Source organism: Chenopodium album, chromosome 2 (assembly GCF_948465745.1).
Source record: "Chenopodium album chromosome 2, dcCheAlbu1.1, whole genome shotgun sequence".
In the NCBI taxonomy this organism is placed as follows: Eukaryota; Viridiplantae; Streptophyta; class Magnoliopsida; order Caryophyllales; family Amaranthaceae; genus Chenopodium; species Chenopodium album.
This window is the reverse complement of record NC_137835.1, coordinates 3732502-3757954: the sequence shown is the minus strand read 5'-3', so window position 1 is coordinate 3757954 and position 25453 is coordinate 3732502. Positions and strand designations below refer to the sequence as shown.

The 25453-nt window shown below is 32.7% G+C and overlaps 3 protein-coding genes and 1 pseudogene across 4 annotated transcripts; 2 read left to right on the top strand and 2 right to left on the bottom strand.

Moving 5' to 3' along the window:
• Positions 1 to 117: 117 nt before the first annotated feature.
• LOC145606430 (expansin-like B1) lies at positions 118 to 1665 on the top strand. Its single transcript, XM_081662361.1, has 4 exons — positions 118 to 256; positions 445 to 551; positions 933 to 1241; positions 1462 to 1665. The coding sequence occupies exons 1-4, from the start codon at positions 118 to 120 to the stop codon at positions 1663 to 1665; spliced, it is 759 nt and encodes a 252-aa protein (XP_081518487.1).
• A 2227-nt stretch (positions 1666 to 3892) lies between these two features.
• LOC145606414 (expansin-like B1) lies at positions 3893 to 5977 on the top strand. The gene is made up of 4 exons (XM_081662360.1): positions 3893 to 4028; positions 4449 to 4558; positions 4857 to 5165; positions 5774 to 5977. Exons 1-4 carry the CDS (start codon positions 3893 to 3895, stop codon positions 5975 to 5977), a joined length of 759 nt encoding a protein of 252 aa, XP_081518486.1.
• A 1238-nt stretch (positions 5978 to 7215) lies between these two features.
• LOC145580035 (expansin-like B1) lies at positions 7216 to 9478 on the bottom strand. The gene is made up of 4 exons (XM_081637355.1): positions 9314 to 9478; positions 8936 to 9048; positions 8301 to 8612; positions 7216 to 7737 (listed from the first exon to the last, which is right to left on the bottom strand). Exons 1-4 carry the CDS (start codon positions 9456 to 9458, stop codon positions 7522 to 7524), a joined length of 786 nt encoding a protein of 261 aa, XP_081493481.1. The 5' UTR covers positions 9459 to 9478; the 3' UTR covers positions 7216 to 7521.
• A 3372-nt stretch (positions 9479 to 12850) lies between these two features.
• Positions 12851 to 18958, bottom strand: LOC145580025 (histone-lysine N-methyltransferase, H3 lysine-9 specific SUVH6 pseudogene; annotated as a pseudogene). The gene is made up of 3 exons (XR_014099258.1): positions 18655 to 18958; positions 14832 to 17551; positions 12851 to 13083 (listed from the first exon to the last, which is right to left on the bottom strand). The product of XR_014099258.1 is annotated as a histone-lysine N-methyltransferase, H3 lysine-9 specific SUVH6 pseudogene (transcript).
• Between the last annotated feature and the right edge of the window lie 6495 nt (positions 18959 to 25453).

The following is a 25453-nucleotide window of genomic DNA, read 5'->3' as shown; positions in this document are numbered from 1 at the left end:
ATGTGAAGCTTAATTATAAACTTCTCATTCAACATTAAGCTAATTACTTAGTTTAACTAAGAAATTGTCACCCTATTAGTTATATTCTTTGGATTATTTCACCATTTTATGAGAAAAATGGCCTTTACCTTTATCCAAAATTATGCCATTTTAATTGTTATGGCAATAGTATTACCAACATTATGTCATTCCACAGATGAACAAGAAATGTGTAAAGCAACCTACTATGGTAGCTCATATTGTAAATCGTTTCCAGGTAAGTTATACATTATTGTTATAATTCATGATAAATCATAAATGACTCCTTTGTCTATCTAGAATTAATAGTCGCATATAATCACATTAGTTTAAACTACTAGCGTGATAAATATAATCTGGATGGAGTGAGTATTGTGATTTTTTATTTTTATTTTTAATGTGGTCGTTTTTATTATGTGCAAATAGTTGGAGCGTGTGGATATGGTCCCTATGGTAAAACTGCTAATGGAGGCTATGTAGCAGCAGTCTCTAAACTCTTTAGAAACGGAACCGGTTGTGGTGCTTGTTATCAGGTAAGTATATATATATCCTCTCTATATTTACTCTAAACCTAAAACTAACAAACATTTTTAATGTCATCCGTTACTACTTCAAATATGGTATCGAGTAATAATATAATTTAAATTAGATTCACGATGATAAAAAAAATATAAATAAACATCGTGATTGATATTTTTTTTATTTTTTTTTTTTTGAAACCAAGATCGATAAGTTTTAATATAAACATTAATAACATAAGATTTCCATACAAAATTATACATAAATTAAATTCAACTTTATAAATCATAATAACACGAGTATTACAGCACAACGTGCGTATCATACACGCCGTTATGTTATGGTTAAACATTAAATATACTTACAAAGGTGTACTAATTTTGAATTGGATGCAGGTAAAATGCAAGGCACCAGAGTGCAACGAAGAGGGTGTGAAGGTTGTAGCTACGGACCATGCATTCACCTACGACGCAGATTTTATCCTAAGTGCCAAAGTTTATGCCAAAATGGCTAAGCCAGGAAAAGAAATGGACTTGCTAGATTGTGAATATGTAAATATTGAATATGAAAGAGTTCCATGCAAATATCCTGGCAAAAATGTCATGGTTAAGGTCCATGAACATAGCTTTTTCCCACATTACTTAGCCTTGGTCCTCTTGAATCAAGGTGGAATGTATGATATCACCGCGGTTGAGATTTATGAGGTATATATGCACAACTATCATATATATAATTTGTATGTATATAATAATTGAGTTGTACTGTGCTCGATTTATTTGGTAGATAGAGCTCTTTAAATAAACTAATGAGCTAAAAATAGTCTTGGTTGTACTGTAAATGTTATGCTTGTACTTATTTTCTGATACGTATATTTTTGTACTTTAAATAATTTCGCTAACCTCCTATAAACATCTATCTATGTAGGAGGATACACAAGAATGGAAACCATGTAGAAAGGCATACGGCGCGGTTTGGGACATGCACAATCCTCCGAAAGGGGAGCTCACAATGAGGTTCTATGCTTGCGGCAGTGGTACAACTGAAGGCAAATGGATGGTTGCTTCAAATGTTGTTCCTGCTTACTGGAAAGCTGGTCTTACCGTTGAAACTAATGTTCAACTTTCTTAAACTAATTATTTTCTCAGCTTAAAATCTCTAATTACTCAATAAATTTCAATTTGATCCACAAAATATGTATGGAGTGCTTGTTTAATACGAAGTACTTTGTATTAGAAGTACTATACCAGCGTATTACAATACGTGTATTATTTTATAGATTATGTATTAGTGATTAGTTTATCATAATAATGAATAAAGTCGGGACATGTATTATGTACTTATTGATTGAATTATTGTCTCGAGTTTGAGGGAGATTGTTGTACTTTACATTATCAAAAAATTTAATAGATATCGACAATATGGTATTGTGTTTTCTATCATATTTGGTATGAGTACTTTTTTGGAAAGACATTATATTTGGAAATCCTCTTCACGAAGAGAATTCCTAATGCAGCAAGCAATAAATTTGGACCTGATTGGATGTTATTACACACAGATACACCTGATTGCAAGAGTATAAATTAAACTTGTTGAGCCTGATTAAAACCAAATGGAAATATATGGGACCTTATTAGAACTTGTTTATTTGAGCTAATTAGACTCGAAATGTGTTTTTAAGGTACAGAGAATGCGCCATTTTATAACTACAATAATTTTGACTTTCATCGCACAAGTTTGACCCTTTAAACTAACAATCATAGAAACTTATTATATTGTAAAAGTTAAATTATTGAGATTTTTCTAAAATTACATGATATAAATTCTATGTAGGTCTTAGAAATTATAACTCAAATTTCTAATTCTTTATTGAATTACATTATCTTATCATTAATGGCTTAACTTCAATAGTAATATGCTAACAGAGTTACTTACAATGTATTTGTCAAAGCCCGTATAATATTCTTTTTAACTGAATTTATCTGAACTTATTTTAACTAAATTTAATTGATACAAGCTTAGTAATAATAACAAGTAGAGCAAATTAAACCTAGCTATATTTTAATTTAACTTTGTAAGTTAGATTTATATTATAATGAAGTGCAATCATAGTATGCGGAGTAATTATCATCAAGCTCATAAACACATATCTAGGGATGAAATTCTAACCATCAACTTAGGGCATGTTCTTATACGTTTATTTTTAGTTCAATTCAGTTCAGCTCCTAATTTTTCTCTTATAAAATATTCATTTCAGTTCAGCTGAGTTCAATCAATGAGAACAGACCCTAAGACTTTTAGTTGAATTGGTCACATTTAAAATCTCTACCCTCCTCATGAGATACGTAGCGCATGTTATAACTAAGAATGTCCATGTTGCATTCACTCTTCAACTCCAAAGAGCTTTCATGTGAGGGGAATGACATAATATAAAATCAACTCTAGCCGGACCAACTATGCCTATCAGCTAGCTTAACCTTTTGGTTGAGTTTGTTTTCGATCTATATATACTAATGCATTATTACCTGCTTATCAACCAGCAATATATAGGTATAATGTCACATATGTAGAAAAATAGTACCATAAATAATACGTAGTATAATTGGGGCTCATATATATATATTTCACGATTTGTTATCTATTACTAATGACACAAATTTTGATCATTCATATGCATCTGATGAACACACTATTAATTTGTTATGTCAGCACACACTAGACTCAGATCACTATTCCATGAATCACTCATTTTGTGGTTAAAATCAATGATTTAATGTTTAGTTTTGGGTCATCCTTAAAATAATAACATAATCAAAATACATGACATAGATTATAATTGTGCACCCGGTCCACGCAAATTATTCTCATTGGGGAATATAGAAGTGAAAACGCGTCACAAGCTCCAAGTACAAATCCCTGCTGGTAATTAATCATTGGCTTCATAGTTTATGATTAACCAATGTAATTATAAAAACATACACTAATTAGTTTATAATGCTATGTGGTTTATTTATACCTTCCATTCTATATGTAATTGACACACAATCTAACAACCAAGTACCAATTATAGATAAAGTCAAAATTACATTGTTGTACGTACATTTGTCCAAAACCCTAAGCTTTCTAGTAAGTGCAATGCAGCTTAAGCACCTTATTAATTTAGTGGAGGTTAATAGTGGAAAATCTTTGATTAATTTACCAATGTACCATTACCTAATTCTATTCCTATAAATAGGAATTTGTAGCTTATGCCTTAATTAGCTATCCCATTACTCAGAAATTGGCTCTTTCTTTTCAATTGATCACTTACTATACCTTATTAAATATTTGTATTTAGGGTATTTTAGTACTAAAAAAAATGGGGTATTTTCCACTTAAATATGGTTGTTATGTTTTTGTATTTACATTTATTATCTCCTTGCCAACATTGTGCTACTCTCAAGAATCGTCAAAAGCTACTTACTACGGCAGCCCTGATTGTAAAGGGACCCCAAGTATGCATGCACACTTAGTATTCGTTTTCTTGACTGTCTATGTATAGTACATGTATAATGTATTATGTATATATAAGAAGGTTGTTTAATTAATTCATAACCCGTTCTGTATATTTATATCTTGTGACTTTAAGGTACTTGGTCGTTACTCAATACATTTTTGAGATTGAGGATTCATGTGATCCTAATTACTCTTCCTTGATTTAAGGGTCTGATATGGACGTATGGTATTCAAACTATTTCTAACTAAAATTGGTGGCTTAATATTATTCTAGGTGTGAGGAATCAAGTCCAATATATAGGTTCATTCAAAAGTCTTGAATACTTTTAATTTGCATATCTGTGCATTGTAGCTAATATGGCCTATATATTTGTGCATTCTAAATTAACTTGTATCTTGTTTTTTGATTGAATGACTAGCTGGTGCATGTGGCTACGGTGAATACGGAAGAACTGTGAATGATGGTGACGTAGCTGCTGTTCCCAGACGACTCTTTAGAAATGGAGCTGGATGTGGTGCATGTTATAAGGTATATAGATTCATATATTAACTTTACTATTTATAATTAACTATTATTTTATGCATGCATGTACATTCTAATAAATACTACTCCGTAGATAGGATTTTTTAAATTTTACCACCTTTTGTTAGGACTCAGGAGTTGTTACCCGATTTTATAAATATGTTTCATGACTCGTTAAGTTTCACTACTATGTAACGTGTTTACAAGCATTGTACATACATGGCAATATGGCATGTAAGAATAATGTAACGGGTTTATAAGACGATGCATGACTAATGTTATTTTCTATGGGTGTAAATTACAGATAAAGTGCACAGAAGAAGAATGCAATGACGACGGAGTTGAAGTTGTGGTGACGGACCACGGTGAAAGTCATGAATCCGATTTCATTCTGAGCGGCCAAGCATTCGCAAAGATGGCCGAGTCCGGCATGGAGGCTAAACTCAAGGCATATGGTCATGTTAACATTGAATACCAACGAGTTCCATGCCGACACCCAGGCAACAATCTCATGCTTAAAGTTCATGAGCATGCTCATTATCCTAACTACCTTGTCATGATTTTTTACTATCAGGCTGGAATTTACGACATTACTGCGGTCGAAATCTTTGAGGTACGAAACTGATGAAACGGTCTCATTATAATTTATTGAATAACAAATTGTATGTGTGACCTCTTATGAGGTACATATACAAGTCAATGTGCCAATGATCGTACGTCATGATAAGATCTGCCTCGTGTTTCAATTAGATGTACTAGAAAAGGGTTATGAAAAAGTCGTGTTGTATCAAACTCGTACTAATCTGAAAAAAGGATCAGCTCATGCACAGTCCAACCCACATGATCTGAAGACATGATGTGTTTGTGGAATGACTGCCTGACTGGTTAAAACTTAAAAATAAGCAAGTCAACATGTGGACCAATTTTTTGTGTTTGTACCAAGTTTTGTAAACGAAGTCCATGCATGGCCCACTGATGATGAGCTACTCATGTCGTGTCAGGCTTACAATGGGCTCTTGCCATATTGGACCAATTTCGTGTCAACCCATCACATACCCACCTATAGAGAGCCATTACCTTACACAAAAATGTTCTACTACCTCCGGTCCAAATTACTCGCAACTTTAATAATACTCCAAAGTTGCGAGTAATTTGGACCGGAGGTAGTATATAAGACTACTAATTATATATCATTGTAATGTAACCTTTGAATTTGTGTAGGAGGCAAATCTACAATGGAGGGCATGTAGGAGGGCATATGGTGCAGTTTGGGACATGGAAAATCCGCCAAAAGGTGGGCTAACAGTTAGATTCTTTGCAAGTGCAAGTGTTACTGCTGAAGCAAAATGGGTGGTTGTTGCTAATGTCATCCCACTTGCTTGGCAAGCTGGTGTTGTTTATGACACTTCTATTCAACTTTCTTAAAACTTACAAACTATATATTGTTATGAAAACCATTCAAGGTTGCATTATTATTCAATGTTACCTTAATTAGTCCCAACTTTTCCAGCACTTTTTATCACTTTGGTACTTTAATTTCCTTTTCTTTTAGGTGGAAATTTCATTTCCTTATTTATTAGATGAATTAGTGATGAATTACCAATAATAAAAGTTGGGACTATATATATGTACTACTATGCAATAACTAATGTCTCTTGTAATAAAAATATATTCCTATTGCTATGTTTAATTACTTTTTAATGCTCCCTTGTCAACATGTTTTGAATTGAATGTATGTTTGAAAAATCTACAACAGAAAAATCAATGAAGTATGATCACAAAAATAATTAAAAAGAAAACTTATATAATCATTATTAAAGTTTTCATTGTAAAGTGAGACAGAGTGAACACAATGACATTATTATGATATAACGACTAAATTTAGATGGAAATAGTGTGTATTTAAGGTTGGTTGATAAAGATAATCTTGAGAATTTTGCTAGCTTCTATAATTATGCTGACTACTTCACTAATTTATTTAAGTCCAAGATTAACGAAGACGCAATCATCATGCCTTGCATTTGGAGATCAATGCAAGTTTAATGATCAAGGACCAAGATAAGCAAACTAAACTTAGAAGTTAAGACATGATCATCAATTAATTTAGTGTAAAAAGTACTTTAAATTTGAGCATGCTTGGTAAAAGCACCGCCCTATAGTCAATAGTCTTATAGTTAAGGAGCAAACTTTCTATAGGAAGCTATCTTCTTCAAATTCACTAAAGTTGACCTATCAAATATTTAATTGGTTTACTACTTATTTAGTCAATTCGATTTGGTTTATACCAAATAGTAATCAAATAATGAGACGTTCGTTCAGTTTATATTAAATTGGTCTCGTTTTTTAGTATGTTGATAATTAATTAGACTGTTATGTAAGAATAAAGTAATCACTGGTTTTTGTATAGTTAAACTTTTTTTACTAAAGCTAAAATCAAGTTTTCATATATTTTGAGTACAATAATTCAAGTTTGATTATCTCGCTATTCATAGGGTTCTTTTTACCTTTGAGCATTTATTGTTATCCTTGCAACCCTATAACATGTTTTCTCTCTTTGCTTGTGAATTACCACGTATGTGTTTCTCCTTCAATGCTTATTTAATCAATTAAATTATTAAAACAAAAGATAATATACATAAAAATATATCATACTATCTATGTAGTATATAGCACATTATTATTACATCCAAATTCCAAACATAATCAAAAAGCTCAAATCAAAACTCGTTATATAAAATTAACTTAAAAGAGATATAGAAAATTAAAGGAAAAATACAATAATTTCTAGTAATAACTAGAATCAAACCCCTCACTCATTAAAGAAGCCAATTGTGGCTTTTAAAATAAAACAAAAAAAAAAATACTTAATTAAGTAGGATTGCTCCATAAAATCATACAATGATGCATGATCATATCTTAATTAAGAATCCAGCATATATATAATTAATTAAACATGAATAAAGTAGTCCTTAATTATCTAATTGATTAAGTTGAATAGAAGTATCATAAGCAACACCAGCTTGCCAATAAGTAGGGATGACTTTAGGCACCAAAACCCATCTAGCTCTCTTACTTACACTTCCATCTAAGAAGAACCTCACTGTTAGAGGACCCCTTGGTGGATTTGCTATGTCCCAAACTGCTCCGTACGCTCTCCGACATCTCTTCCATTCTAGGGCTTCTTCCTGTACATTTTTTAAACACAACATCACCAAATATACATGAACGTAGATAGAGCTTTTACAAATGATGTCTCATTATAAGTGTCAAAAAAAATATGCGCAAGCCTATTTATGCAACCGGTCACATCTATATTTTTCATCGTAATAAAACAGTATGTAATTGCTAGTAATTTATTATATAATTGAATGGTGGTGGATTGAACGTATTTGTTTAATTGTCACAGGTGACTAATATTAATACATTAATTATTCATGAACTACTATATACCATTATTTGTTAATGTTAATCCTCTTATAAATTAAATTATGATGATTAATTTCAACATTGAATTCATTACTTGAAATTTTGGAGAGAAAGGTTTTTAAAAAGTTTCTATTTGTTTAATTCTCCACTCGATCCAATCAACAATCAAATTCAAATTAATTGTTTTCCTATTGGACATATACATTATAATTATTTCTAGGGTTTAAAGTTTAATAAGCTTGAGCCATGCATGAAGTTAAAAGAAAAATATTACACAAAAAATATATTTTTCTTTATAAAAAAAAAAGGTAATTGTATATACCTCAAACATTTCAACAGCAGTGATATCAGCATCTCCAGCTTGGTACAAGAACTGAAATGACAAATAAGAAGGAAAACGGCTATGTTCCGCAACCTTAAGTGTTAGAGATTTTCCAGGAAATTGGCAAGCAACTCTTTGGTATTCAATGGGAACTCTACCATCATCCCTTAACTCCTTCTCATAATTAGGCATTGCCATTTTGTTGAATGCATTACTGCTTAATATGAAGTCCGTTTCGCCGTCTGATACACCGTAGTCTGTCACCATCACCACCACTCCGTCTTCCTTGCATACTGCCTCCTTGCACTTAACCTATGTATCCAAAACCAATTATAATGAATCTTAATTAAAGGGAAGCTAATTAAGTGTGAAATGTGCTCTTAATTTATTTAAATTACCTAATATATTCAAATAAATAGCTAGATAAAAATCATGAGGGACTTATTTGAAAATCAAATTAAAGCTTATAAGAATTTATTTTATTTTTTTTTCCGTTTTTTGGAATAGTTAAGATTAAAGAAATACTAGCTACCTCCGTTACATATTATGTACAACTTTTGAATTTTTTTTACATCTCACAAATAATGCCCAAAAGTTACATAATATGTAACGGAGATAGTAGTAAGATTACGTACCTTGTAACAAGCACCACAACTAGATCCACCCTTATAGAGTTTAGAAGAAGTAACCACAGCTACATCTCCATTGTTGATAACTCTTCCATATTCACCATATCCACACCCTCCCCCTAATTGTCAAGCAAATTAAATTAAATTAATTTAAATTATCTCAAATAACAAAGTTAATGATCGAATTAGTCAAATAAATTAACAATTATTACTGCTACATATAAATAAATCAAAATTAAACAAAATCAATAAAAATTACTCTTAATAATAAAGTACAATACGAAATGAATTATATTATGATAAGCCAAAGTACGATTGTACAAGTATTTATGATGTAAAAATTCATGTATAATACTTCTAATTAGTTATTGAACATAAACATACTTGGGGTTCCAAGACCATCAATAGCATGATAATAGGTTGCCTTGGAACGAAAGATGGGCTCTTCTAAGCAACAAATTAATGCAGGCAGGAGTATTAGCACAACAACTACAGTATCATACGTGTAATTATTAATTATGGAACCCATATATCTTATCTTAAACCCTTTTTTTTCAAACAAAAAAAAAAATTGGTTTGAATTTGGGAATTTATGAGGTATTAACTTTACAATATGCTACCAATATTTATAATGCGTTAGGCAGTAGAAAAGGTTCATAGTTGAGTTAGGTAGTTGAGCTTTTTCTAGTAGTGTTTTGATTAGGGAAAATGAATTTATTGAAGGCACAAGCAATGATCACCTTTGCCTTCCCACTATTGAACTAATTATGTTTATTTTGCTTAAATTCTATTAAAGAAATTGAATGATTATATTTGAAATCTAAGACTTCTAAGATTAAGTTGCTTTCTCAATCTAGCTTTTGACCCTGAGTTTAATTAATAAGTAGTCTGTAATTGTTTTTTAACCACATACTTGCATATGACTATGATTGAATTCATATGTAGGTGGCTAGCAAGTTGCATTATAGGATTGGATCAAATCATGCATACTTAAATGGAAAGTCAATCCATTCAGTATAACTTAATTGTGATCTAATTTAGGTTAAGTGTATTTTAGGGTTTATTTGGTTTACCTTATTTTTGCTTATCTGAACTTATCTGATCTAGTCTAATCTGATCTGGTTTGGTCTGATCTGACCAAACTTTGACCTTAAAAATACGATAATCTCTATGGAAAAAAATATATCACGTGGGGTCTTATTAGATTCATAATAATGTGTATTTTGTTAAAATGTGATTTTAATAATTTTTTTTCATTACGAAATTAAAGATATTTAGCGATAAAAAAACTGCACATAAAACGATTATCTGATTTGAACTTATTTTTTTTGATATGATCTAATCTAAAGTTTTTTTTTTTTTTATCTGATCTGAACTCTTTTATATATATATATATATATATGATTTGACATGAACTTATTATTTTTTCTGAAATAAGTAAAAATAAGGTGAACTAAACAAGGTCTCGGTCTATTGATTTTTTTTAACTATGAAGTCGTTATTTTTCAAATGAGGTCGATACTTCAACTAAGTAATCTAGTTTTATGTATCCATTGGATCAAAGCTTTGTTTAAACATTTTGAATTTTTGATCCATTATCCATACATATGATAACTAATCAATTATGTCTTATACATGAAGTCATATACATAGGAGATGGGGAGGGATTGGGTTTGATTCTCATCCCCTCCCTCTCCCCAATTTCTGTGATAGGATGGGAAGTTGGGAGACCCCCTCCCCCTCCGCACCTGGTATCTTACTTATTTAAAATATATATATATATATCAATTATATCTTAACTCATATAAGGACTAAATGAGTCGTCTGTTACAAATTTAAGCAACATCGATCCAAGTGCAAGCCCTAACTAGTTACCAATTACGGGTGGCAATGGTCTATGCCCACAAGGCCAAAGACATGTCTATAACAAAACTTGTATTATCTTAGGGCCTGTTCACATTTACTGAACTGAACTGATTGGAGATTTGGAGCTGAACTGAGCTGAAATAAATATTTTATGAGAGAGGGAATTTAGGAGCTGAACAGAACTGAACTGATTGAAATTGAATTGAACTGAACTGAAATGAAATTAAGTAAATGTGAACAGGCCCTTAGCGTACCCTTTTAACTCTTAAATCATTTATAAACCTTATTGTGTATAAAAGATCGTTAAGCACGCTCAAATGCCGACTTTGGGCGTGTTCGGCGTTAGCTTTTGAGTAGCTTTTAGGTAGCTTTTAGTGGTTTGACTTGGTCAAACCACTACTCAACAAAAAATGTGAGTATTTGGCAAAGTAGTGGTTAGGGTAGCTTTTAGTGGTGGAGGTAGCTTTTGTGAAAAGTTAGAAATATTAGCTTTTGAAATTAGAGGTAGCTTTTCAAGTAGCTGTTGAAAATTTAATCTATAGTTTTAAAAATAAAATATTGATTTTTATATGTAACAGCTAGTCAACCACTACTTTACCGAACACTCATATCTAAATTATTTATCTTCACGGCTAACAGCTTGTTGACAGCTAACAGCTACCTACACAGCTAACAGCTACCTCCACATCTATATTTTGCCGAACACGCCCTTTATCCAAAACCCCCTTTGAAGGTGGGGTTAAGACGTTCCACATAATTCCCACTTGTGCCTCACTAGCAAATTGCGAATTGTAGGCTTTAATAACACTATAATCTCCCTTAATAATCATGATAATAAAAAAACAATAACATTCAAATTTCTACAACGTACCTCGTACTAAATGAGTGTCACAATGGCCTACTCATTTGTCGGTAACTCTCCACACTTGGCCACTTTGCCATAGAATTATCAATTTTTTTTACTATACCTCCGTTTTATATTTTTTCAACTTTAGGATATTATTTGTAAGATATAAAATATTCCAAAATCGTAAAAAATATAAAACGGGAGTAGTATATGTATATTATATACATATAAATTATATTTTCAAAATAATAATGTATACGCGAATTTTACATCTCTTGTTTATACCTTGCAAGATTCAACCGGTTGTACGCGAATTTGAGAATAGTAACACCCAACAGTTCGAACACACAACAATTGGTCCTACCACCTAGTGTTTGTGTTCTTCTAGACGTTCTAGTGTCTTACAGAGCATTCTTGCTTCAATTTCTCAAAACTCACAGTACACTAATTCACTATATATGTAGGTACTATGTTCAACTTCAAGTGGATTTTACGCGGTTTTAACTAATTTAGGAAATTGCATTCAATCCTTAAACTCTCAAGTTCAATCACCTTTAATTTTTGTGCCTCTTCATTCCCACAAAAGGAAATCAAAAAAACTATACTGCTACAACAAAAGGTAGGAATTGTGAAGGGTGATAACTGATTCTTATGCATTCTGATATGGACGTTTTTGTACAAGTTGACATTTGTGATTGTTGTTGCTGGCTTCAATTGCTTTTTTGCTCCTCAATACTCTTAATATTTTGGATACGCGTTTATCAACTCACACTACTGGTACAATTAATTGCCTCGTACAATATTGTTTTGACTCGTGTTTTATAAAATAATACTTCGAAATAAATATTTAATAATTGGTCTACACATGTAAGATAGCATCTCCTTCATTATAAGGGTTAAAACAATGTGACTACAAATTCCGAACAAAGGCATAGCATTAATATCATTAGGGAGTAAAGAATACACAAAACATCAGCTAATGAATATAAATTAATGCATCAGCATTCTACAGCAAACACAAGCAAACACACTGATGACTGATCAACCCAAATGAAATTACAATTTTGGCCCTGCCGTATAATGGATTTAGATTGAGTGCTGCCTTTGCCTGCCACCCTTGAGGTAGACTCCAGAACTCAATTATGCTGATCCCATTAACAAGGAAGAAAAGTAACTACAACTTACAAAAGATGATAGCAACTAATTAATTACAGCCGCCTCTAAGGCTCTAACCTTGAATAAAAAATACTACCACAGAAGATACGTCGAATCTATGATTTTATTAATTTAAGACTGAAATATGTAAACAAACTGATTTCAACAATCTCCGAAACCTAACAAAACTACATAAATCAATCATGTAAAGATTCAAAGCAGGAAAACCAGCCTTTTTGGGGTCTTGGCATACCAAAAATCCTGTGATATGTTCCTCTGCTATTTCCTGCAATTGAAGAAACACGGGTAAATTGATTTTCATACAGAATTAACAGATCAACGATCAATATGATCCAAAAAGGCAAGACTCGGAACAAAAATTAATGTTATATCCACCAAGTGCAAGCAACATGAAGATGCAAACTTCGTTGAGGTTCATTCAGATTATGAATTTATTCAAAAACAATAATTAACTTGACATCAGATGAGACCATGACAGCAATAATGGAGATGTTTACACGGTTACACCCTAAATATTGTCCAGCCTGAATTTAAGGTGCTCTGGGGGAGATAAATCACCAAAAATGAAAAATACTTTGAAGTTCGTATGAAAACAGTCTCCTTCGCACCACAACGAATTAACACCAGATACCCCCACCAGAACAACCAAAAACCTGATTTCTGTGAAAGGTCCTCTAGACTGTCCTGCTACCACTCAAATGGGTCAGCACCCTCCCGCTCACCCCAAACAACCCCTTTTTCCCCCAAAATCCTCACATTCCATACTTCAAATGCATAAAATCAAGAGCTACTATTGGATCAGAAATGAAGTGAAAACAAACCAGTTAATTCAATAACAATACACTGCTAATTTTACACCTTCAATCACTTTATTACTAAAACTCAGCTTCTAGTGCAGAAACTGTATGCGTCTACGATTCAAATTCAGTGATTATATGAGAAAATTATAAATTTTCATCCAAAAATAAATATCCAGGGTATTTACCAATGTCAAAGACCAAGTCTTACTTACACATAGTATCAATGAATGATCAGTACTTTTCCTAATGACAACCTCCATTGAATTGCAAGAACTTTCCACTTCTTTGCCCTCCCAAATCGAAAAAGTTTACAAGAAGGTCTCAAATCATGATATAATAACAAACCATTTTCAATGTCCTTCCATTCTACAAGCATATACCAACATAAACCTTATAAAACTTCAAAAAGATGCTCGATCCTTTAATTGAGACTGCAATGCACCTAAACAGAAACTGCATAGCTGAACAGACCTCCAAAGAAACAGAGAGATCCAAAACCTAATTCCTTAAGCAAAGTAACAAACACCCTCAAATGACATGGTTCAAACTACCAATACCGCAGTTCCTATATTTCAATCATAAGTAAAATTAAGCTAACTACGTCCTGCATATAGATGAGCATCATAAACTGAACAAACACTGCAGTAATTACTGAAAACCTTGGCCACTCACGGCAATACCATACCTACAGACTTGTTACTTTCAAGGATGTACATAATGCAAATTGACTAGGCCGAACCCTCCTCCCCACCCACCCAAAACCCCAACTCCACTGAATGAAAAATAAAAAATCGTTTCGAAATGCAAAACATAAAACCTTCTAATCCGCCCCAATTCATTAAAACAATAGCCATGATACGTGGTTATACCCTTCATAAATTACTAGATGAAAACAGAGAGCAAAAAGTCAGAATGCATAACACTTGCTTAACTTCACTTAATATCATAATTGTCATAAATTAACAAAATGAAAGTCAAAATCAGATATATACAGAAAAGAAATTTATAAAAAATTAGGAAACAATGTCAAATGTAAAGATCTTCAACTTAATCAAGCAAAAGGGGTACCGCACACATAAGAATAAAAATACTCAGGCTAATGCTGGGACACAGCATACATGAATGAATATAAAGATGGTACAGTAATGGTCTAGAAACTTGTGACTTTCAATATGTAGTAAAAAACTTGGCTAATATCTTTAAGAGAGCTTACATGAAAGGCAAGTTGCACAAGTTCATCAATACATCCGACCAGTGCAATCTGCTGAACCACAGTAGCAACTCTTTTTCCTGACATTTCCTTTAGAGTCAAGAACCTGGTCTATTGTATAGTTATAGTGGTAAGAAAGTTCTTGAAAGGGAGGTATATTCTCAGATGCAAACAGCATTATGTGAGGAATCCTCTTGTCCTCGTGATCATAAAGGACATTTTGTGCAACAAGGTTCGGAGAACAGCTATGATTAATAAACCTCCCAATATTCCCAAATTTTGCTGCATCAATGGTAAAACCAACATTTTCTACTATAGCACTAAATTTGGATGGCATGTCAGGCATAAGAGCTGAAAGCCTATCACGAAGAGTGGGATCATTGTAGTTTCGCCCAATATCAAAAAGATATTCATCATCGTCAATTCTTTGTTCGGCTTCCTTCTCATCAAGGATCTCTCCTATGTACTCACATACAAAGCTACCTGATGGAATGGAAGATAATGATCTCACACCCCACCCCCTGGATTCAGTCTTGAAGACCTCAAGAGGAAGTTTAATACCATGTTGGCTTACTCTATTGTGACAAGTTGGAGGACACTTGCATGAAGGCCCGCATTCGTATATCAAGGGTTTTTCTTCAACAAGTGCTCCACTGTAATTGTATGGGATCTCACCGCCATTCCTGAGGGCACAAGCACAATGCTCTGAATCAGAACATCCATCCTTACAATCACAACCCTTGGGAGGTAAGGGCCGACACCAGTCAGGGTACATCACTGAAGTAATATAGGTAAATGGCAAGGGTTTCTCATCATCTATTGTATTGACAGCAAAAATTGGGGTCTCTTCTTTACCTTTAGAAATATCTTCTACTTGAACTTTCTGTGCCTTAGAATTCTTTGATTTCTTTACTTTCTCAAGTTTCTTCCAAGTGAGCTCTTGCTGATGTGGAATTCTTCTCAACTCAAACTTATAGATCAACTTTCCATGAGGTCCACATTCCTGCCAACATCTTTCAGCAGTGTATAGCCCATCATAAATATAAGTCGGAATTGTAACACGTTTACCACGGATTGTTTTCCTCTCTTTAAATCCTCGAACAACCCTCACTGGATTCTTCTTATCAATACTATTTTTAAGCGCTAAATTTCCTCCTAGAAGCTTCTGGTCTTCAAGCTGCTTGCATCCGCCAGCTATGTTCCCCCCTTGACCGACATATATCAATACATCAGAGTTGTCCACAACATTATCATAGCGTCCAGAAGCCACAACACTTATTGCAACTAACTTCGTATCTAGCTTGATGAAATCTATACCACTTTGGAGCGGCTTATGAAGCCCAATAATATCAAGCTCCACACGATAGGTGAAAAGGTCACCTACTTCAACTCCAGGGACATGCCCCAACATTTTTTTAGCACTAGTATGCTTTCCATGATCCTTAAAGATCTTCAAAGCAACACTTATCTGAATACTTGCATCCACTCGGCCCTTTGCCTTATTTTCATCTGCTTGCACTAACTTTCTGAGAACACCATGAAATAAGCGTAATGTATCTCGTACTTTACGGCGAGCATCGCTTGTATTGGATAAACAATTAACTTTGTTGCTCATAACACAGCCATGCTTCATCCCCTCTTTCATCTTTACCCCAGCCATTGATTGGGAGGTTTCAACTCCCTCTTTCCCCTCTCTCAGAGGGTTAGGCACAGACTTTGGGCCTTGCACCATACTCATGCCCCTTTCATTCTCAACACCTGTATTTCTACCTTCTACCACTTTGGTATTGCTACAAGATAATCCAGCAGAGGTTTTCTTCTTATTTCTTTTCTTGATGGAAAATGTTTTCTGTTTTCCATTACCATCTGACTGTTTCATTCCCTTTCCTTGTTCACAATTGCTTTCCTCACATAAATTGTCTTGTCCCTTATTCTTAGATAATTTGCTAAACAAGGGTGGTTGCATATTCATGTGAACACTAGCACTTTTTTGTGAATCAAAAGGGTCTTCAACTACATCTCCACTATTTCCTAAAACAGCATCTTCTTGTATCTTGTCCTGTAAAACATTATCATCAGGCTGTTCTCCAATTTGATTTACATTATTCACAACAGCTTCATGAATGTCTGATACTGTTTCACATTCTCCTAAATGTTTGTCCTGAGTTTCAACAAGTCTAGACATTTTACGCCTACGGATATCACAGACAGGAGAAACTCTCTTTTGAGATGGACATCTCTGTCCATTGCGCCCACGATTTGGTGAGATACGGGGACTTGGAAGTAAACAAGGTTGAACCAAAGCTGCTTCATCCATTACTTCATGCTTAACAGCACTTGGTAGTTTAGGATTCATAACTGGCATCTCCGGCAACTCTTCATATCCATCCTCTACCCTTTCAAGTTTCACTAAACTGGATGCAGGCAATTCGGCACCATTTGGACAAACAGGTAAATCATGACTCTCAGATTCTTCTGAAACCGACTGCCTTTCCACTTCACAAAGTGTTCTTCCCTTTCTCCAATCATTACCCTCTATTTGCTCACAATTACTTAGCATGTTATTCTGTGCAGAAATCGTCCCATACCCATTGGGAAAATCACAATTGCCAAGGATGTTCTGCATTCCATACTCTGGTGGGGATATTAACAGAGAATTATCTAAGATATCCAACAGCATGTCCTCATCAATCATTGGGCTCATTTTCACTCCTTGCTGAAATCTATCAAAAAAAAAATTTAATCCATTCACTAGAGTCTAGAGATGAAAGCCAAACCTTACAAATAGAAAAACGACATGAATCCAATGAGAAAACAGACTGGTGTTAAGATTGATTTAATGCATTGAGTCAACAAAATTTTACAATTAACCAACCTAATTACATAGATGGAATTAATAACAAAAGTCTCCAACCCTTTCCTCTTTGACAAGAATATGGAGACAAACAACTGAGCAATAACAAATTTTAGCAAAACTTTTGCTAAAGAGCTCATTCGACACAACAACAAGACACAAGCTAGACCCAACATAAGTGGCTCAGTGCTAAAATATTTTCAGCCTATTTAAAAGTTCGAGCATATACAACTAACCCAATTCATTGAAAAGATCCAATTTATGTCAAAAAATTCCTAAATATTAATACAGACAAATTCAACACAAATGCCAATGACAATTGCCAAGACCTCTTTGTAGCACCATTACAATGATATATAACATCCGCATATCGATCACATTAGTGGGAAAGCTTTGGTGAGAACTAGATGAACACAGCCTAAGAGATATCATCAAATAAAAACAACATAAAAACATATTTTCCGAGGAAAATTCTTAACAAGTAAAAGTAGTAGAGGACTAGGCATCTTATAAAAGAAACAATCACAAGAGGTGTGAAACACACACAAAAATACATGAAACTTGCAAAACCCCCAAAGATTGGCACCAAAAGAAGATTAGAGAAGCAACACAAACTACTCTATCCCACACTATATTAGACAAAGAAGCTTAAACCATATAATATAACACAATGCAATTTTTCCATAATTCAACAAACAGCCATTCCTACCAATTATAATTATTCTACCATGAAAAAAGAATAAAAAAAAATAAATCAATTAAGAAAAGTCAATCCATTCTTTTTTTTTTAAGCAAATTTCAACTATGAAACGAAAATAAAAGACAACAATTTAACCCAAAAATAGTATTGCAATGTTTTATACTCCAAAAAAAAAAATAAGAAATCTAAGATCAAAAAACGAAATTGCATGTAATTAAAAAGTAATTGCAGGTCGCAAGATGACCAAATTAGAAAAGGGTAGCAGAAATTACCGAGTAATCGAAAAATAGGCAAATAGATTGTATAGAATTCTTGAATAAACTTGGTACAAATTAATGGGAAATTGAAAAAAAAAAAAAAAAAAAAAACCCTATTTACAGACAAAAAGATGAAAAGGGGTGATTAATAATGGATATAAGAAAACCTTAAATTGGAGAGAAGAATCTTGAAGATTCGAGGGTTTAAATAAATCTTGGAATTGTAAGTGATGATAATTTAGTGTCATCTGTTCAAAGTGTTCATGCTCACTCGATATCAGGAAGAAACATTAACCAGTTGAGGAGGAGCAGAACTATAGAGATGTTCGGTATTTTATGGGAAATTATATACCGTATAAACACGTATTTTATACTATCTCCGGTCCAAATTACTCGCAACTTTAGAATATTTTATATCTCACAAATAATACCCTAAAATTGCGAGTAATTTGGACCGGAGGTAGTAAGATTTTTTGAAAAATTATCGGGAACAATACAACATTTCACAATTTCACCGGTTTTTTAAAAATAAAACAACATTTTAATTATTCTAGTATAAAATGACCTTTGATATGCATCTCCTCAAACATTTTTTGCTTTGATTGGCTTCAAGACAGAATTCTGAAAATGAAAATTGTAAATGAGTCAAAGATGTAGTGAACATTGTATCACCATTATTATCCTAGTGAAGTAATTACAAAAATAGTAACCATCATCCAAAAAATGTAACCCACAATCCAGTTAAAACTACCAATTAAACCACCAAAATCCGAAATTGAAACTCTGATAATTCAAATGAAAGTGCAAAGCACAATCTTATATCATACCATAACATCATTTATACTCCGTAAATTAAAGAAAAACTGACATTTCTATTGGATGAGTTATGATAAGTATGTTGCTTGTTTTTGGCCAAATTTTACAAGCTATAATCTTGTTTATATCTACCTGTTCTTATGATAAGTACGTTAATCTAATTCGGCTTAAGAGTAATGGAACTATCATCCTGCCTATTCCCAAGACTCAATACATAATTGATCATGAAAAAACCTCATACATTGCTTTCAAAGTCTCCTCCATACAACTCTAAACTCTTCCATCCCTCCTCGAATCCTTGGCCTTGATACGGCTCACCCCTCACATTAACCATGCTAAATTGTAGTATGTATGAGCATCTACGTATTCCAAATCTTTGGAGTATTATCTTCCTTAATCCTTACTTAAGTATTCTTAATAAATATTAATAATAACATGTGTTATCACATAACATATATTGAATATTGCATTGAGCGAGACTTGGGGTCCTAAATATCTCATCCTAATGAAGATGATGGCTTGGACACAGGATCTTTTACCAAAACGGCTAGTTTGACAAAAGTATTTACCAAAACGGCTAATTCTAAAATTTAATTCCCAAACTAGCTAAATTTATTGATTTGAAAAGATAATATTTATTTCTTATTATTTCCATTGAACCGGTTCGGTTCACCTTCTTTCTTGTTTGATTTTATGACTCTGTGTGTTTGGTTCACAGATATAGCATATCTTGTGACATAATCAATAAGTTTATCTTTGTCACCAAACTCTTGACCCTTGTGCAATTGATAATCAAGGCTAACATCTCGAGAAGAACTAATTTCGTAATTCTCAGCATATTCAAAGTGCACAGGATCAATAAAATCAGAATGTGGGGCTCTTCATATTCAATATCAAATTCAGACTCAAGAACTTCAATATTATTCTCTTCAATATTATTTGTGATCTCATTATATATTGAGCATTGGAACCTCATTAGCCACTATGTACGAGATAAGTTCATCCATATTCACATCAGAGGAGCAAGAATGACTAACAAGATCAAGTAATCGAGTAGCAGATTGTTCTCCGAACATATCCATTGTCTAATCTGCCATTATAATCACATAAATATATGTAAATTTTATTTATCATACACATTAAACAAAAAAAAAAAAAAAAAAAAAAAAAAAACATATTAACCGACATTAATAGACATGAAAAAAAGAACAATACCTTGAAATTTCTTGTCGTCATATAAATTTGTGGTAGTCTTGATAGAACAATATTATTTGAAATTACAAATTTTTATGATTGGTTTGATCAAGATGAAAAATTAGGGCTTTTAATTTTTTTTATTGAAATTAGGGTTCTTGCAACTGTTTACGTTAATATATCACGAATCAACTGCTTAAATTTTCCAACTTAACAAAATCTTTAAGGAAATAAAAATAAAACCCAAAAAACAAAAAACAAAAAAAAAACAAAGAAGGTGAACCGAACCGGTTCAATGGAAATAATAATATCCTTTCAAATCAATAAATTTAGCTAGTTTGGAAATTAAATTTTAGAATTAGCCGTTTTGGTAAATACTTTTATCAAACTAGCCGTTTTGGTAAAAGACCCTTGGACACAGGGGCGATGCCAGAATTTTCGAGTCCTGGCCGGACTTGTTAAACAACAGATTGATGGAAAAAATTAAAATGTACTAGTATTTTATTGTTACAAAAAAAAAATAGTTGAATCGTACTCTACGATTTTTCATAGTAGCAAAATCATCAATCAAAGATTCAACACTAAAATCTACTACAATCTCTTTTTCATAGTACCAGATCTTTTTTGCCCCTCAAAACTTGTGTTTTGCTCATTATCATCACTCAAATTACTTTCGGAATTCAAATTTGCCTTTGAAGTGGAATCCTCTTCTGGTTAATTATTAACTTTTTTGTAAAAAAATTTAATGTTTTTTATTTCATGATTTAACCTATATCAATACAAAATCACAATTATCAAATTAAGTAGCATATAACCCTAAAATTTGATAATGGTCCATTCAATAAATTAAAAATTAGCCAAAATTATTAAATAAATAAAATATTAACCAACTAAAAAAACTAATCACAACGATAAAAACAAGAGTCACTACCTAACCAATATGACAAGCTTCATTTGTTGTATTAATTGTGTCTTCATTAAAAAAAAAAAAAAAAAAAAAAAAAAAAAAAAAAAAATATAATTCAGGGGGTCCATAGAGTTAACAATCAAGGGCCACAAATCTGGGCCGGGGACCCCCCCCCCCCCCCCCCCTTCGCCCTTGCTTGGACACCTTTCAAAGATAAGGTTCTGAAACCTTAGTTGGTGCAACAAGTGGTTTGATGCTTTCTGAAAGAGGTTGAATAATGTTCCAGATGCATCTTGGAAGATAGAGTTTTTAGCATCTTTGACTCTAGAATGCTCATAGAACATGTTATACATGCTAAAAATGTTTACATGCATAATGATCTACAAATATATGTAAGTCTTGTAGTTTATAACTCTCTGTCTATTTGATAAGGTTAGAGACCTTTCTAGAAAGATTATTTAAGTAGGATGGTGGCTATAAATAGGAATCAACGATCAATTGTACATTCAAGTTAAGATTATATTTCAGCATTTTCTAATACTTGAATTCTTTGGTCTTTCAACTCAATCTTTAGCCAACAACACTTGTCGAGTGGCACACAATGCGTGGTTATGGCTAAGTAATCATTACATGACAGACATCCCCTCTTTATCTCCTTTCACAATTAATTTTTTCATCAACGATGACAAACACCCAAACCAATCACTACAAAATATCAAGTATCTCCTTTTCCTTCCCCTCATCCCTTCTTATCGCTCTCAATACTACTACTCTCTTATACCCACAACTTGCAAATATTTTTTTCCATTGGAAATTAAAGTAGTTAAAGTACTAAAAACAAATTTCAATTAGTTTCTTAAAAATAAATCAAATGAAAAAAATTATTTATTTAATAAATTGATGAACTTTATATCAGATTTACAATGAAGCAATTAAAGGGATTATAATTCAATTTATGACAACTAAAATTGATGTAGTACGAAATAGCCAATTATTATTATGTTAAATGTCGTCCTCATCATTTAACATACTAACGCCCGTATTTTGTCAGACCACCCTTCTTATTTTCACCTATGAGGCACGGAAACGGCAAAATTCAATGATGTATCGTGTGCGAAACGTTTCGAAAACATATCACGTTTTAAAACGCGTTTCGAAACGGTTCATAGAGTTTCCTAAATATGGGTACATCTCTCATAATTTGGAAGTTTGGAAACTCTTGGGAAACTTAATTCTCGACATAAATAAGCGTTTTTTCTTTAAATAATGCAATTAAACCCTTGATTTTACATATTACGAGTAGTTGAGCAGCATAAACATTTTCATAGTTGTCGTTTCTAAGCTTGGATACCCTTTTTGCATGCTGCCGTTACCGCCTTGCCGGAACATCGTCGAGATAATTACTAGTTTACCACGGTCGATTTCTGTACTTTGGTTTTAATTTTGATTTTGATCCATACTTCATGATTGTCTTGATTGAATGCTTTTTGTTTGGCAGATATATTGATATTAATATTTTTTTATTTAATTTTTATGTTTCTTTTTCAAGAAATTTAATATGTATATACTAGAATACAGGTGTTTTGAAATTTCTATGCTTTATTGATATTATAATTAGTTTTTTTTTTATTTCTTGCAATTTGTTATTTTATTTTAATTAAACGTCTTTTTAATTTATTTTTTTCGTGTCCCCGTTTTCTATGAATTTAAATTTCCATTTCCCCGATTTCCCGTTTTTGTGCTTCTGTTTCCTTTTCGGTTTTCCATTTTCGTGCAACCTAGCTTTTCACTCTCATGTCTCATTCATTGAACCATTTTCCTCCTCACTAAAACATGGCTTATCAGCTTTGAAGCAACTTGAAAGCTTTCTCCAATGAAGCACCACCATCTCCCCCACCAACCACTACCCCCACCACCAGCATCATATCCTCACCAGCCACCAGACCCACTACAATATGAAACTCACAAATAAAGGAAACGCTCAAATTTACCGTAACCTTTTGGTGGAAACGTTTAAATTTTTCATTCCACCTACAAGGTCACGAAATCATTAGGCGTTTCCAACCTACAGGATCACGAAATCATTAGGCGTTTCCAACCAAACGCCTAAAAATTTTAAAACCCGTAGGTGGGAATGAAAAATTTAGGTGTTTCCACCTGTGGCCCTATGGGTTACGTCATTTTATCATTTTATTTACTAAAAATTAGTTGACTAATTTTCTCAATTTTGTTTTCAGTTAGGGCATGTTCACATTTACTGAACTGAACTGATTAGAGCTGAACTGAACTGAACTAAACTGAGCTGAAATGAACATTTTATGAGAGAGGAAAATTAGGAGCTGAACTGATTGGAGCTGAACTGAACTGAACTGAACTGAGCTGAAATGAACATTTTATGAGAGAGGGAAATTAGGAGCTGAACTGATTGGAGCTGAACTGAACTGAACTGAGCTGAAATGAACATTTTATGAGAAAGGGAAATTAGGAGTTGAACTGATTGGAGCTGAACTGAACTGAACTGAACTGAACTGAAATTAAGTAAATGTGAACAGACCCTTATATGATATTTCTGTGAAGTATTGGTAATTTTAAAACCAATTAAATTATTTTTAATATTTTTTGTTGATTTTTTTTCTTTTGCAAGATAATTGAATTTGGTACGAATTAGTGTAATGGATTGATTGTGTGTCCAATTTTATGATTTGCAATGTTTGGTGATAATCAATACTACACTCACATGAAGGATGCTTCAATGAAGGAGAATTAAACTCATAACAGTCATAAGCCACTTTCAATGAATGGATGAGGGTAAGAAGGAGAGGGGCAAAATGGTATGTTTAAGTCAAAATAGGCCTTTATATGTAACATATGGCCGACGTTTAGCGTTTCACTTATTGAAACCTGAACAAAAAGTAAAAATCAAATAAATACTTCACTTTTTTTAGCACAGTGTAGAAATTAGATTAAAAGGCTAAACCCCTAAGTTATTTAGGACAAGCATCATATTCATAAAAAGAATTTATGATGCTGATAAAAAAAAATAAAAAAAAAATAGCAACAGCCAGATCTGAAATACTACCTGAGTTACACCACCAAATTGCTTTAATATCTTGAATACAAATAGATACCAAAAGAACTAGTCATACAAAGACCATGTTTGGTAATTGGCTTTTTAATGGTTTTTTGGTTAGCTTTTGGCTTTTTTAGGTGGTCAAACAGCCAAAAAAATGTGTTTGGTAATTGGCTTTTTAGTCAGCGAAAAAGCTGGCTTTTAAGCCAAAATGAAAAGGCTGCTTTGAGTAGCTTTTTTGTTGGCTTTTGGCTTGTTGGCCCACAAATTATCTAATATACAGCTAACAACCAACAATTAATTTACCAAACACTTTTATAAACAGTCAGCTTAAACAGCCAATTTCAAAAGCCATTATAAAAAAGGCCAAAGAGAAAAGGCTAACAGTGCAGCAACTGCAACGCCTGACAAGAAAGTGTGTCAGGTAACTCACAACCATATCCTTACCCAAAACTGCAAGACGCTGAGCAAATTCATTTCTTTCCTTGGTGTTTATCATTAACAAAAAACACATTATAAATTCTTGTAATACATATTCGTATATAAAATTATTATTTTTGTTAAACAAGTAGGGGTCAAACCATTACTTAACAAAAAATTAAGTGTTTGGCAAAGTAGTGGTTAGGGTAGCTTTTAGTGGTGGAGGTAGCTTTTGTGAAAAGTTAGAAATATTAGTTTTTGAAATTAGAAGTAGCTTTTCAGGTAGCTGTTGAAAAATTAATCTATAGTTTTAAAAATAAAATATTAATTTTTATATGTAACAGCTAGTCAACCACTACTTTACCGAACACTCATATCTAAATTATTTATCCTCACAGCGAACAGCT